At 53.4% G+C, this 15,711-nt stretch overlaps 1 protein-coding gene across 2 annotated transcripts in view; it reads left to right on the forward strand.

The window, feature by feature from the left end:
- The first annotated feature begins 885 nt into the window (after positions 1–885).
- The window catches only part of LOC107322403 (LHFPL tetraspan subfamily member 7 protein-like), a 55,504-nt gene continuing 40,678 nt past the window's right edge, over positions 886–15,711 (forward strand). For both annotated transcript variants that reach the window (XM_085522102.1, XM_015880402.3), the window contains exons 1-2: positions 886–1,242; positions 9,606–9,744. In XM_085522102.1, the coding sequence (XP_085378228.1) occupies positions 955–1,242; positions 9,606–9,744 (427 nt within the window). In that variant the 5' untranslated portion in view covers positions 886–954. The remainder of the gene's footprint in view (positions 1,243–9,605; positions 9,745–15,711) is intronic.

Here is a 15,711-nt window from a genome sequence, read left to right on the forward strand (position 1 = left end):
CGCGGCGCCGGGCGGTACCGGGGCTGCACGGCGGGCACCGAACCGACCCGCCCAGCTCTGAAGGGAAAGGTCCTTTTTTTCCCCTTCCCTTCTCCCGTTTCCCCCGTTCCTTTTCCTCTTTTTTCTTTACTTTCCCATTCCTTTCTTTCCCATTGTTTTATTTTCTTCTTCCCTTCCCTTTCCACAACAATCCGTCCATGTGCCCCCATCTCTGTTCCGTCTCTATGTGCGATAACCGCCTGCAGCGTGGGGCAGAATAAACCATTTAGTGCCGTGTTTACAGAGCGCTCCGCCCGGCTGGGGGCTCCTGGGGGGCGATGGGAGCGGCCGGAGCTGCGGGACGGAGCTGATATTCAGCGGGAGCTGCGGGGCAGAACCAAAGTTGCCCGATCCGAGAAGTTTCCCTTCATAGTGGCTGCTCAAACAGCCCAGCAGCGCTGAGAGCCGCAGCGCTGGGATTCAAAGCCCCGATTCCCGGCGCTCTGTAGTCAAGTAGCGCCGTCCCTGCTCCGCGCTGGGGACGAGCGGACCGAGCTCCGTGTGAGCGCCCCAAAATCGCTTCACGATGCGCGAGGAACGCGAACAGCTGAGCGGTGCGGGGTCACAGAGCGGGGATCCCCCCCGGCCCCCCCGGGAAGGTGCAGCCCCGGAGCCGCTTTGAGCGCTGAAAATCCCACCTCTATCGCCACAAACGGCAACTGCGGCTCCGGCGACGCGGCGCCGTGACCCCCCCGAACGATCGCGCAGGTGACGGGGCTCCGGCTCCGCTCCCCCCTCGGGACTCCCCCCCTCCCCGCCCCGCCCGCCGCGGGTGTCGCAGCCGCGCCCGGCCTCAGCCGCGCCCCGTTCGGGGGGAGCGACGCGCAGAGTCGCGCGGGGGGCGCGGGCAGCGCTGCCGGCCCCGGCGGCCGCTCCGCGCCGCGGCGGCTGCGCGGCCGCGCTGCGGCGCCGCCGATGCTGTCGGTGCCGGTGCCGGTGTCGGGCGCGGGGGCGGCGCGGGGTCCGAGCTCCCTGCCCCGCCGACGCACCATGTGCAGCGGCGTCGGCTGCTTCTGGGCGCTGCTCTCCGCGGGGCTCCTGGCCGCCTGCGCCGCCGCCTTCCTCTCCCCGGCCTGGCTGCTGCCTCCCGGCCGAGCCGCCGCCGGCTTCGGTTTGCTGTGGCGCTGCTCCGGGCCGCCCCGCGGCTGCCACGGCTCCGCCGGTCCCGGCGGCTTCGGAGACATCCCGTCCGGCTCCTGGCAGGTGAGCGCCTCCGCCCCGCCGCGCCCCGCCGTCCTTCCCCGGGCTCCTCGCCGTTCTCCCGTCGCCTCCCCGACACGTTCCAGCCCGGCCCCGGGCTCTCCGGCGTCCCCTCTGTCATCCTTTCTGCGTCCCCCCGGACCTGCCCCGGGCTCTCCGGTATCTCTCTGACCTTCTCGCCGCTCCATCCTCTCCCCTTCATCACCTGACCATTCTCCGTTCCGATCCAGACTCCCCAGCATCCCGTTCCCCGGACCTGCCCCAGCATCCCTGTGCTGCCCCGAGCACGCCGGCACCTCCTGCAGACCCCTTGATTCCTCTGAGCATCCCTGCATCTCCCCGTGCCGCTCCCAACCATCTGTCCATCCCCCGCAGCCCCCTCTCGTGTCCCCGATCACCTCGGGGTGATCTCCGTGGTGGGATTCTGGGTTGCGCTCGGGGCACCGCACTGAAACCTGCCGTGTTCCTTGGTGCAGGCTGCGGGCAGCGCCGCGCGGTGCTCAAACCCCGACTGCCCGTGTGAGCTGCTGCATCTCGTGTGGGAGGGAGTCGGGCACTGACCGGGTTTGGTGCTTCCCGCTGAGGCTCTGGGCATCGCACGCTGCCCGGGGCTGCCGGCCACAACACGCGGATCCACAAACCAGTTCTGGGTGTGGGGGCTGCCGCTGTTCTCTGCCCGTCCAACCCCCTCTGCCAGCTTTGGGAGGCCGAGGTCCCTCCACTTGCCCCCCTTGGCTGTATGGCCGTGTGGTGTCCTGGTGTGACAAAGAGCTGCCTGTCCCTTGTCTGTGTGCTCAGGGACCATCAGCACACACAGCTGCTCGTCCCTCTGCCCCTTCATCCTCCTCTGCTCTTTTACTCCGAGCTTCTCACTCAGAGGTTTTTGCTGCTGCTCCAGGCAAACAGCTCCGGTTCAGCCCAGGGCGCAGTGCTGTGCAAATCCCACTGCGGGGCTGAAATCCCTGCGAGGTTGTGGCACAATGTGTGTCAGCAGCCGAGTTCCTCAGCTGTTGTGAAGCTCTGCTGTTCTCCAGGTCTGCGTGCGATGCTTCAGTCCTGTCACAGTCCTTAAATTGTCATTAAAAACAAATGTTGTGAATTGTAAGAGAAGAACCGGCTGCTTCCAATCCCTCCTACTCATATAAAACCATGCCACGATGCCATCCTTTCCGATAGTCGGCCTTTGTTCAGATGTTGTTTTGAACGTCATGCAGACAAACACTTCCGAACAATAACAAACTTTCAAGATAAGGAGGAAGCTCAGCAGTGACTCATTGCAATGAGCATCAGCTCCACGCAGCCCCGGCCATCACACGGCCCCGCAGCCAGGATGGGATGGAGCACAGAGCCCTGAGCTGCCCGGGTTGGGGTGAGCAATGCTGTGGTACCGAGTGGATTTACAGGGGATTTTGGTGATGTGTCTTTGTCACCTTTTATTAACGCCACCCAAACATGGATGAACAACAAGCAGCGCTGTCTGTTGCAGGGAGAAGTGCTCCCCTCCCAGCTTGGTGGCTGCGTGGTGGTGTGCGCTGTAAAACGTCCCTGGCAGTTTGGCTCTGGCAGACCCTGGCGTTGGCTCCTGGTGTGAGCGCCTGCATGTGTTGGTGCCCAGCAGAGCTGAGCAGAGCTGTGAGATCAGGCAGGAGATTCTTCTTCAGGGAATCCGTGGCTCTTATTTTCTTTGCTTTCAGAACTCGTGACATCCATTTCCATCCTTTTAAGCAATCCTGTGGGCAGCTCCTTTAAGTGAAAGCCAAGATCCTCATGCGGAGGAGAATCTAGGAGCTTTTGATAGCAACCGCCAGCTCTTTGATGGAGTGGCAGAGCCTGGCAAGAAAGGTTTGAAGCTGCAGCTCTGGGGAGTGAAGCAAAGAACACTGACACTGGGTTCGGGGGCTTCCAGTGCAGAGATGGTGGCTCACCTGGGGGGATGCCGAGAGCACACCTGGGAGCACAGCCACATGCAGTGCGTAGGGTGACAGCAGCTCACAGCTGGGATGTGATCCTACAGCTCTGTGACTCTGTGATGTTCATCTCTGGGTGATGAGGTTCTTTTTGTCCCCCGTGTCACATCATCCCCTGCTCAAACGTGCTGATGTGAGGAAGGGGTGGGGGAGCGTTCAGCTCTGCCAGCCATGGTTAATGCTAGTTGTGTGTTTGCACTTGGGGGATTATGGTAATCATGCTACAAATGATGCTTTGAATCATGTCTAGAGGTTAATTAACATGCCTTTTTTTCTCTTAAGAGGGCCTTCATATCTGCTTAGGGTTGCTGGCTTTTTTTCTGCTGCCTTTTATAATGTGAGGGGCACCTTTAATTAACCCCCTCCTTGCTCAGGCTGTGGGGGTGTTACACCCTCCCCAACACCCAGAGATGCTGTGGATGACACGGGGCAGCTCACGCAGGATGAGACCTTCCAGGGGCTGATGGAAACCAGAGGGGGCTGGTGGGAGCCAGGCGAGGAGGTGGCACAATGCAGGGACCGATGCTGATGTGTACAAACAAGGGATGGAAAGGAGGATCTGTTGTGGGAGGACTCGGAGCTGTTGGATGCTGTGAGGGTTTGGGCACTGGCTGCTCTTTGCAGCCCAACTGATAGAGCTGGGGAAAACAGGCAAGTGTTGGAGCCCTGAGCTGCTTCCCCACATCTCACTGCTTCTTTTTCTGTGCCAGATCCACGTCTGCATGTGTGCGCACACAGAGTAGTGCTTTAGGCGGGGATCATTTATTTTTTCTTTCAGTGGGAGCATTTGGCTCATGCGTTCCTTTGTCAGTGCTGCACTTCTGAAGCCAGCGCTGCTTCATTTCAAATCTCTATTTTTATTTCTCCAGATAGTCTCCAATTATTTTCAGGCTTTGCCAAGCACATAATCTAAAATAACAGGAGCTGATCGGCCCATGATATTCAGGTTGAAAAACGCACTGACCATTTGTTTATGAAGCCAGTGAGTGCCCTGCTGGAACACAGCACAAAATAACCCACTTAGGATGAGGTGAGGGCTTTGCACAGCCCAATGAGCTCTCAGGGTGGGTGTTTTCTGGGTTCTCATCCATAGCAGGGCTTGAAAAGATTCAGGGAAGCCTCGTGAAAATGCACAGAACAACTGCTTTCCCTTCTGTTAGAAGATGCCGAAAGGCTGAATGTACCTTCACTTCCAGTTTCTTATTCAGCTCAGGCTCTGGATTCCTGATGTGCACTTGGGTTGTCCAATGTGATCAGCTGAGAAATGGCCACTCATGACAGTGATGAGCAGCTCACTCTGGCTCAGCTGCCTTTGGGACAAACAAACCCAGTGGGCCCCGGGCCTCACACTTAGGGTAGGGCATAACCTGGGAATGTTTGGGGGCTGAACGTTGCCCTTGGTCTTCATGAGGCCCGTAGTAGGGTCACATACAGGACAGCAGTGACATGGCAGGACGCTTTGATGGCAATGACATTCCCTTCATCTCCCATGAGGCTGCAGCACCTCTGCCTTTGGTCTGCTCTCCCACCAGCTTTGTACGGAGAAGCAGATGGAAGAGCTGGGAGACCCGCAGGGTGTTCCCGGCCCCAGAAAAGGAGCTCGGCTTTGCTGCCAGTGCTGGAAAAGAGCTTATCCCAAGGAAAGATAATGACTGAGTGAGGGTGAGAAGGTCTGATCCAGCACCCAGCCACGGCGCACTGCTTGCTGCCTAATTAAAATTTCATTAAGTTGGTTCGCATCCCCTGATGGAGGTCACAGGCGCACCATTGATGTGCTAATGTCTTACTTTTCCCCTTTTTTTCCCTTCTTTCACTACTATCCATCATCCTCTTAGATAAAGCAGTGCCATTAGGAGCTGCTTTCCAGCGTCCCCAGATGCAATGGCACTGGAAAGAGAGACAGCCGCAATTCATCAGACTTATTATCTGTCTCTTACTCTCTCTCTAATTAAAATAACGCCATTTTTTCTTTTTTTTTTTCTTCAATCAGCATTAAACTTTCTGGGGCTTTGTTGAAAGCCCTGATTAATTTACAAGTGGGAAGGTTACCTGAAAGGCCAGGACTGGCTGAGCAGCTCCTGTCGGGGGTTTTGCTGAATTTTGAGTGCAAGCAGCTGAGTTGGGGCTGTGGAGCAGAACCCATCCACCAAAACCTTCAGTCAGAGAGAAAGAAAAAAGGATTGGAGACTCACTGCCTCCTCTCCATCCCTGTGCTTCAACACATGCCCCATATCAGACCAGTCCGCCCCGAGCCCCATGTGACTGCAGGGCCGGTTTGGGGAGGTTGGACCTGCTCCCACATCCCCATTGGATGACACCAGGCACTGCCAGTGCTGCTGGGCAGGGAACAGCATCTGCATGGGAGCAGGATGGAGCCGGAATATCAAATAGGAAGGAGAAAGCTCTCAGATGGTGCAAAAAGGATGTAATTGCTGGGGAGGAAAAGATGAGGACATGTGAGATCCTTCCCAGCCGCCGCTTTAATGCTGGCCAGATGGCGGATGTTGGTTTCTGTGACTCGTGTGGGGAAACACAAACAAGCTGTGAGCCTTGATTCACCCACCCGTAGGACAGATGTCTCCTACTTGTGCCCAGGTGGACGTTCACAGTTCCCTACCAAGACCCCCTCTCATGCATTTGTCCAAGTTAAAGGCACTGCTGTTTCAGGACAGGGCAGCCTCACCTGCTTTGCTCTGGATGCAGAGCGGGGATTTCACAGTCCAGTACAAAACTCACAGAAACTTCTGGGAGAAGTGACAAAGCTCACGGCCACGTGGTGCTGGTGGCAGCAACTTACAGGGTGCAGGAGTGTGCAGAGCTCACTGGGATGGAGAGAAGGCTGCTCTGCTGCTCCAGCGCTGCTGCTGCCCTGCAGAGACACCAGTCAGTCTGAGCATTTGCAGTGGATTCCCTCAACCCTCTTCCTTTGCTCTCCAACAGTGTTGCTGGTGCCTCTCCCTCCACCCATCAACACTTCAGGCCCCACAGCAGAGCTGGGCCCTGCTGCCAGCACCAGCAACCACTGCTCAGCATCCTTCTTTCCTTTTCTCAGCTGGCTTTGTTTCCTAATTATTACCTGCATTTACTTTCTGCTCTCCTTTCAAAGATGCTTGAGCACTTCAGCAGGGCTGTGACCTTGCCTTCAGCCTGCTGCTGCAAACCACGGCCCCCATTGGAGATGACAGCCCTCGGGATGGTCAAGCTGCAATTAATAAATGGCACTAATGAACAAATGCATGGCATGGCATATCCCAGCACGCAGGACACGATGGCAGGAGCTCTGCCCAGCTTCCCCCTCAGCAGGAAGGATCCAATGCAAAGGACAGAGCTGTTTATCTCTGTCAAACCTAAGACTGGATCCCATTTCTCAGCACCAACACACTGGAATTTGTTCTCCCCTTCTGCCCTTTTCACTTGAAGATGCAAAGATCACGGATGCTGGTTTCAGAAGATGAGCTAACTGTACTTTAAACTTTTCATTAAGGACATTAAGCGATTCTCCCAGGGTGGCTGTTGTGTGACATTTTAATTGTGACTTTTTGGTGAATGAAATGGCGCCTTCAGCAGATTTATCGCTCAGCGAACGGCACAGCTACAGCGCGTGTCAGACCTGTAAAATATTAAAATAATGTGTAGGGAATCGCTGTTAATCAGAATTTACTACGCTACATAAAGGCATATTTACAGTCCCGCCAGGGGACTATTCATTTGTTTGGGGATAAACAATTAATCTCCCCGGGGTGGGAGCAGAAAATCCGACGTGGTTTTCTGTATCCCGGCACGGCGGAGGCAGAGCTGCCCTCAGCTCGGGGTGAGGAAGCTGCAGTGCACGAGGCGCTGCTCCTGCATGTGCAGCCCTGCGGTGGGAGCTGTGCTTTCTGCTGTGATAAATGGGCTTTTTCCTGTCGCCGCCCGCTGGCCCTGATGCGTGGTGTTTGTTTTCCTTGCTTCCCATCTATTTTTGGTTTTCAGCCTTCGCGTCCTGTTTCCTGCATCCTCTCCTTTCCTCTCAAAACACAGCAGACACGGAGAGCAGACAGGGCGTGCTGTGCATTAGGGGTGAGGCATTTTAGCTGCTATGCTTTGGTACCTTTGCTCCATGAATTCTTAGCAGCTTTGGGTTTAATTTCCTTAGGAAGCAGCTGTTGATGCACAGGTGCGATTCCAGCACCAGGCAGAAGCACTTGGGTTCCATTCCCAGACAGGCACCTGCAAAGGGAACAATAAAAGCAGAAATTTTGTTTTACAAGAACATATCCAGGATTATGGGTGATAACACCAACGTGTTGGAGAAAGAAGCTCACAGCCTGTGTTTTAGCAGCTCTGAGTACTGCATACCAGCAGATTGCAGCGGGGCTGCTCACAACCTGCCCCAGAATTCCCTCAGCCTTTTCCTTTTGCCACCTATTTTGGGCAGCTGCAGCACTGTGATCACTTGTAACACACCACAAAACCGCTCTGTTCTTTTATGCCCTCTGCCCCAAGGAGGTCAGCATCCCTTGCCCTTGAGTGTCAGCCTGCTCACCATTTACCCGTGCCTCCTGCCCTCTCGAGTTTTAACATGCTCATTCAAAGCATGACCTTAATCCCCTTTGCAAAGGGACTGGTTGGATCAGGTCATTTTTTGGCTGCTCAGTGGATACATCGGTGTATTCAACCTGTACAAACCCCAGTGGCAGCTCCTGGACCAGACCTGGCTCCTGTTTCATTACAGCACACACCTGCATGGCCCCAGTTTGTGCCTTTTCTGCTGGCACTGGAAAATACTTTGTGCCCTTGCACCTTTTTGCATGGTTTAGCAGCCACAGCAGCTCGTAGGTCGCTTCCAGCAGGAGCTGCAAGTTTTTAGGGGAGCTGTGCCAACATAATTATATACCCAGATCATTAAAAACAATGTGCTTCACACAGGAGAGAAGCAGACCTGCTTCACAAGACCCCTTTCTGCTGAAAAATTCATCGCTCTAAATAATTAATGGTCCCTGCAAAGGAGGGTGGTTTGCATGTTGTTGGGTGAAGGATAAAATTCAGGCACCGGTCAGAGCAGTCCTATTTTGATGAGTTCGCATTTCCCCACAGCTCTGCTGCCCTCTGGGCGCTCCCGGGGTGAGCACGGGGCCAGCAGTCAGCCATGGCTATGTGCCCTAAAGCAGCATTTTGTCTCTGTGTGTCTCCAAAGGCACCAGAGAGGAGCAGACTGCACCACTGCTGCCTAAACACCCTCCCCGTTCCTTTTAGTAGCTGTATCTTGCACTGCTGTGTCATTTCCATCACACGTCAGGAATTAATTTATTGCCAGGATAGCATTTGCATTGCTTGCGTTGTGTAAAAATAGCCCATAAAGAAGATGCTGATTTTTAATAGCTTCATAGCACTTGGGGAAGTGCTCTCAGTAGGGTGATGCCTGGCAGCACCCTCACCAGAGCCATCACGCCTCTGTGGCACAGCAGAGCTGATGTAGGCTGTGAAATAACAGGACTGAGTGTCCCAGCAGCAGTGTTAGGAGCTGCCAGGAGCTGAGTGCTGGAGGCAGCTGCCGTGGATCCTCCCCACCCCAACCACACCATGCTGGCACATACATGTCCCTGATGCTGTGGGATGCCTCACTACCAGCACCACCCTGGTGACAGAGGCAGAAATACCACCTGCAGTGGAAGCAGAAAATGCAGCAGTGCAGCTATCAGGCACCTGCGTGCAAGGCTCAGCTGTTTTTGTTGCAATTTAGTGCTTTTCCCAGTTTTAGTTGCTGATGCCATTTGCATGTAATGGCCAGAATATGAGATAGAGCTGGGTGGTGGCTGGGACCAGCTGCAGGCCGCGCTGCCTCCTCTTTGCCCATCCAGAGAACACTGCTAACCAGACACTCCCCTGGCCATCAGCAAACATCACACAGCATGAACAGGGTTGAATACCAGCCCTAAAGATCCAAGCTCTGTTGCAGAAGCAGTTAAATCAAAGTCCAGAGAGTGTTTTGGTGGGACCAACTGCCATTAAGCTTTTGTGACAATGGGTTCCCCACCATGGAGCATCAACTGGCAAAACACTTTCTAATTGCTGGGCTCACAGGGGCGGGCACCATCAGGAGATTTGTTTCAGCTCTCAGTGGAGGCACTGACACGCATTGCAGGCATCTAATGGCACTTCTATTAGTGACGTAGCCCTCCATGCATGTAACACATTTGCCATTATCACCATCACCCAAACACTAATAAGCGCTGGGACCATGTGATGAGTAAACACAATTCAATGGTGAATTTGAGCAACAGGAAGAGGGAGAAGTGGGAGAAGCACCCGCACAGAACCCCCACTTCTTACCCCAAGATGGAAGAAAGAGAATTGGCGGGGAGGTGTTGTGGGGATGGCAGGACACTGCCCTGCTGACTGCCCTGTGTGTCCTTCCAGACGAGCGCCGTGCTGTGTGCGGGTGGCTGTGCCCTGCTGGCCCTCAGCTCCCTGCTGGCCATCGTCGCCATCCTGCTGCCCAGCGGAGCCTGTGAGAGGAAAGTCTGCACCCTGGCCGGCTACATGCAGACAGCAGCAGGCAAGTGATGGGGATTTGCTCTTTGGGGTGGAAGGACGGGGCTTCCCCAACAGCAAGAAGTGCCTACAAACACTAGCCAATGCTGGGAGGGAAGCAAATGGACCTTCATTTTACCAACTGACTGCTGCATGCACACTTATATCTGTTAGAAATTGCCTCTAAGTAAGAGAGCCTGGGCTGCAGGTCCTGCTCACTGCCCTCTGTACAGACTCCTATGTAGGAGACTGTGGTGAGCAGCAGAGAGCAGGCTGCCACTGCACCTCCTGGGGTACGATTGGTGCCCCCTGGGAAGTTTGCCATCCCACTTGTGCAGCCCCTCTTGTTTAAACCTCTGGACAAATTCCTTCCATAAGCTCTACACCCAAGATGGGCCATCTCCTGCACCACCTCACACCTGCTCAACTGGTTGTGACCTGTGCTGGGAATACAAAGCACCCGCTCATGTCTGTGCCCAAGCATGACTCCTTTCTTTGGAGAGTCCTTGGGCTGGCCAGGCTTTGTTATCAGCCCCACAACACTCAAGCTGCTTCTGGAGGAAATCCTGTTAGGTGCTGTCCCTGCTGCAGCCGATTTGGGAACAGATGGAGGGCCCTGCTGGAGCTCAGCCACACCGTGGGCAGGCAGAGGCAGCTGCTCACACCCCTCCCCATCATCCCATCACTGCTGACCAACACATCCCACAGTTTAGAGGTTGCCATCACCTCCCCCTGTTCCCTGGGTGCAGGATGGGGGAGGTCTCAGCCCCAGCCATGGCACTGAGCACCTGGCAGCTGGCTGAGGTAGCCCTGCAGGTGATCTCCATTTGAGATGGAAAAGGGCTCACACATCCTACACCTCTTTTGCCCAAAGGGATTGGATCTGCAATAGGAGAGACAAACCAGGGGCAAAGCAAGCGGTGAGGAAGCATCCCTGAAAAGGAAGCTGACTGTGTCAGATAAATACAGATGAGGCACTCTGAGGGGGTTTGGTAGTATTGAACAGGCTGTAAATAAATTGTAGGCTCTAAGCATTATTGACAAATGAAAATTTACTGGGTACGTTCGAGCAAGCTAATGGGCTGCTTTAAGCCCTGGTGGTGCCTCGCTAAGCATTTTGCATTGCACTTTTTAATTTTGGTTCACTGCGGATTAATTCCTATTCAGAGTAAGCAGCCCTGAGTCAACAGAATTAAGTGGTTTAATGTATTTGGATTCAGAAACGCTGTCCCTTTCTCTGCTGTAATTTCTATCCCTGTTCCCCCTCTGCCTCTCTCCAGAAGGAAGCTCTTCATTAAAAATCAGCTGCAGCTTTGCAAGCAGCTGGGTGACAAGCGAGGGAAGCTCCTCCCCAAAAATCACATTATCTCAGAGCACAGCAGTTATTTGGGGGGGGGGGAGGGGGGGGGAGGGGGGGTTGATGAATTTACATGGCAGAGAAGGAAAGCAGAATAAGAGCAACTTTCTGGCAGTGCTGGAGTAAAACCCCTGTGAGATGCCAACAGGGTAGGACAGAGAATAGGGCTGTATTTCTCCCAAGCCCCCAGATTTCCCTTCAGCATCATAAACTCCACAGGTGCCATCCCTGTCTGCCTTGAGTTATTCCCCCTGAAATCAGAATTTTGCTCCCATATTCCCACCTCGGGGAATTATGCAGATCATTAAAGGCACAAGCTCCATCCAATATCCTAGATGCACTTAGCCAGGAACACAAAGCCTGCCACCAAATGCATGAGCAGAGGCACCAGCAGAGCCAAATCAGCCCCACAGCCTCTGTACTGCATCGCACAGCATCCCGAGCCACACAGAGCAACACAAACCACAGCCTGAGAGCAGCTCACAGCACAGGGCAGTGGGACTTAGGTTTCACCTTCAGTGCTTTCCTGCTAACTTTAGAGAGCCAGCCTTGCCAGCCCTAGATGGAAGATAGAAACTTCATACACACAGAGCAGGGTATTAACTGCAGACACAGGCATGCCATCAAGGGTTAGAGTGAGGCTAATTACCACCATTCATTGAACACGTGACTTCTGATGCTTGGTACACACTGCATAAAAACAAAACAAAAAACAACAACAGAAAAATCCACATCCACAAAAATAATGAGAGGATGATTCCTAATGAAAGGGCAAATGAGCAGCAAAGCAACAGGGAGAGGAATATTTGCTCAGCTCTCACACCCTTCGCACAAAGCCAAAGCTGCCTATGTGAGATTAGAGACGTGGCTTACTCACCAAGCATGGTGCCATCTCACTAAAATTCAATTTCTTGTAGTGCCTCATCTCCAGCCCACACTGCAGCATCTTTAGGAGCCAGGCAGCTACCTGGCCCCATTTATATATGAGGTCAGTAGAGTGGTTCCAGCTCCCCAGCTGCAGCCCATCATTGCTGGTAGAGAGGGGCAGGGAGAGCAAATTGAGAGCACAGCTGAAATCCTGTCCTGGTCCCTTATCAGCAAAAGCCTCTTTGCTGGCATTTTAAAATTAGGGGTTAATTCCAGGGGGAAATGTCTCTTAAGATAAGTTGTAATGGAAGGGCTGGGGGATGCCAGCTTCACTCATCAGCCATGTCCTGAGGAGCTCCCGGTCTGAGAGCCCACATAGTCCACAGCAGCATTGCCGCATCAGGGAAAAAATTAAAGCCTTGCAACTTGCAGTGTTTCTCCATTTCTATCCACACTGGAAGCAGGTTTTGCTCTGCTGAACACAGCCCCTTGTCAGTGCCAAAAGCTTGAGCTGCAGAGTGGTGCAAGCTGTGGGGCAGGGACCCCCTCCGACAGTATTCCTACATCATTCCCAAAGCAAACTTCTCTAGTGCTGTGGGGAATGAGGCCGGGCTGCCAGCAGGAACAAGGATTGCAACCAAGGCTGAGTAAACCCCATGAAACAGCAAATCTGTCAGCTTTCTGCTTTTGGGGCTTGTGGGACTAAAGGAAGGATTATGGGTCTGCTGTTGGATTAAGTTCCTGGCAGACGTGCTCTGGCACCAAAGCGGATTGCATCTGCTGCTTAGGAAAAGCAACAGGTCTTTGTAGGTGGATGTGGGGACCAATAGCCTCTACCCAGAGCTCATTCTGCTGCCTTCTGTCCTAAAAGCTTGATGAGAGCCCTAGTGCGGCTGCTTGGAAGCTTTTCATCCTATGCTTTCCAGGCAAAGATCTCCTGCTTTGCCAGGGAGCAGGGGCTGATTTGCTGGGGGTTGGGGCCTGGCTGCACCCCCACCTGGCCCAGCTCTCCCATTGCTTGCTGTCACAGGTCGGCATGGTTTCTATGATGAGGAAGCAAAGGGACCCATGGGTCCATGCCCCGGGAGGGAGGGGCAAAAAAGGGAAAAGGTCAGGATGTGGATGGTGAGGGTGAGGATGGGCCTCAAACAAGCTAAAGGAAAAAAGATAACTAGATGTAGTAGCAGGATGTGAGATAATACAGTATAATACAGTAAGATTGAAACTGAAGCAAACAAATAAAATGCAAAAGAGAGACAGTTTCCAAAACCAAAGTCCTTACTCTAAGGCTATAGGTGGAGTGGCCAAGGAGCTGGGAGGGAACTCCTTAACTCCCAGCACACTACAAGATGTTATGATGTGGAATACTGACGTCAACCCCTAAAAGCACAACACCTGTCCAGCATGGCAGGAGGGAGCTGCAGAACTCTGCACCTTGGTGAGGGCACAGGCACGTTTGAGCACAAGCAAAGCCTTTGGGGAGGGTTTTGTTTTCACCCCACGCTGCTCCCTGTCTAATCCCACCACCATCAGCTAAGTGCTTAAGACAAGCCAAGTGCTGAGGGCAAATGATCCTGACCTCCCTGTGCCTTTCTAAGGCTCTTGTAGTTTCAAAAAGCCATTTCCCAGCATTGCTACGACAGAATCAGGACAGTCATGAGGCTCACAAGACAGGCAAAAGCCTCTAGTTATGCAATTCCTTTACTTAACCTCATTTAAATCCCAAGTTTCGTGGCAGTTCTGAGAGCTTCTTCCTGCAAAATCTGATTGCGTTTGCAGCTGAAGTCCCTCTTGCTGATGGAAGCAGTGCAGTGGCACCTTTGGGATCGATGGTGCCCTGCTTTTCCCAGCTTGCACAGAATGGCAAACAGCACCGTCCTCCACATCCCTATTGATTTCTCAGACTAGTATCGATCAGCCTGGTGACATATAGGTAATGTGTAATTAGTGACTTAGATAACAATAGCACCAAGATTGTGTGTGGGTACTCCAACCTCTGCTAGAATCTCCAGGGTGGCAGCAAATGGGGGGGGGGGGCATGGCTGCCTCCTAATTGCTGACCTATTATTAAAACCAAAGATCCTTCATTCCCTGCTGCCCTCAATACCATACAAAATGCTTTTGGAGCACTGCCTGATGGGGCCACTTGACAGTGGGAACATGCTCACTGCTCCCAGAGTGCCAGCAATGTCACAGCAGCACCTCTTTGAGGAGATATAAAGGGAGCAAGCAGTTGTCCAGACAGGGGATGGGTTGAGACTGGGGGATCAAAGCTTCAAGCAACGTTAGAAATGCTCAGGGCTAAAAATATTCAAGAAGAGTCGCCGACCACACAGCCTTTCCCACCCTGCTCCCACGCAGCCCAGCCCAGGCCTGACGCCACTGGTTTCCTGATGGATGTTTTGGCATCTGGCAGCCCGGGAGCCCCATCCTGTTGACACTGAGGGTTGTTTGTCGGCAGACAGCCTTGGGATTAGGAGGCTAATTAGGAACTTGGTGGTGGCAGCAGAGGGGAGCAGCACCCTAATGTCCTGGCATTGTCCAGGCAGCAGCTTCACATCTGAACCCAGAGATAGATCCAGTTCCTGCATCCCAAGGACAGCTCTTCTGCTTTTCCTTTGTCTTTCTCTGGAAAGAGCAGTGCTCCCATGACAGCTGGGAGTAATTAATGGCAGGGTCCTTGCCACTGCTCAGGTCCCCATTGCCAGCTTCACCCTCTCCCCTCCACATTTCCCATTTCATCCTTGTGATAGTGACAGTAGCCAAAAACACTGGACGTGCCAGTTCCTTCCCTGCACAAGGCTTTTCCCCCTGCTTGCTTTAATTACGTTAGTGAAGCTGAAGAACTGCCTGTGGCACATTATTATTCAGCCAGTGAGCTCCTGCTGATTCCTGACACAATTGATAAATACCTGTGGGCAGGGCCCCATGCCACTGTGCTGAGCCCCAGCGCTGCAGTGCAGCCATGTGCTACTTCACTCTGGTTCTGGTGTCACTCACACCTGACATACCCCCGCTCATCTATTTTCACTCACACTGATGCAGTTCTCCAGTTTGCTGCTTTTGGGTTGTGGTTTTTTTTGCCAAGTTGCTCAAGCATTCAGTTAGCCAAAAGCAGACTACAAGGCCCAGGAACCCTCTGCATGGCAGGGCAATTGAAACAAGGTGATCTTTGAGGCCCCTTCCAACCCAAGCCATTCTATCAGCCTAAGACTCCACTGTCTTGCTCATGTTCCCACCATCATGGGCCTGAAGATGGCATGTCCTGGAGCAGGGTCAGCACTCAGCCCTGCAGTAGTGCCGGGCACCAGTGCCAAGGCCTGGATGATGTAGGTTCATCAATCTCCGTGTTTTTAAAGACAGGGTGACTGCCACATTGTAAACAATTGGCTTTTCTTCCATCTACATTCCAACTGGTGCCACCCAGCAGGACAACCTTGCCAGGTCTGCAGTTCGATGAGCAATGAAAGTGGGACCACAAACATTGACTTGCCTCCGGCTTTTCACTGAAGGAAATTTCTGGCTGCTGTAAGAGTTCTTTCTCCACGCTCACTTCAGTGTGCGCATTCAAGTGACAGATCATTTTGGTTTGAGAGCTGTTTCGTGATTTTACTTTCAAAATCTGGAATTTTCAGCACAGAGCCAGACCATTAAACTTAGCAGTAAAAGAGAGAGGGGCCAGCAGCTTTCCTAACAGCCAGGCTCTCTGCCACAGGGTAAAGCTGGGTTGGCCTTCCCTGGGCTGTATGCTCATTTCACACAAGGTGC

This window comes from Coturnix japonica, chromosome 22, assembly GCF_054131305.1.
Source record: "Coturnix japonica strain WE chromosome 22, WE-NBRP24, whole genome shotgun sequence".
NCBI lineage: Eukaryota > Metazoa > Chordata > Aves > Galliformes > Phasianidae > Coturnix > Coturnix japonica.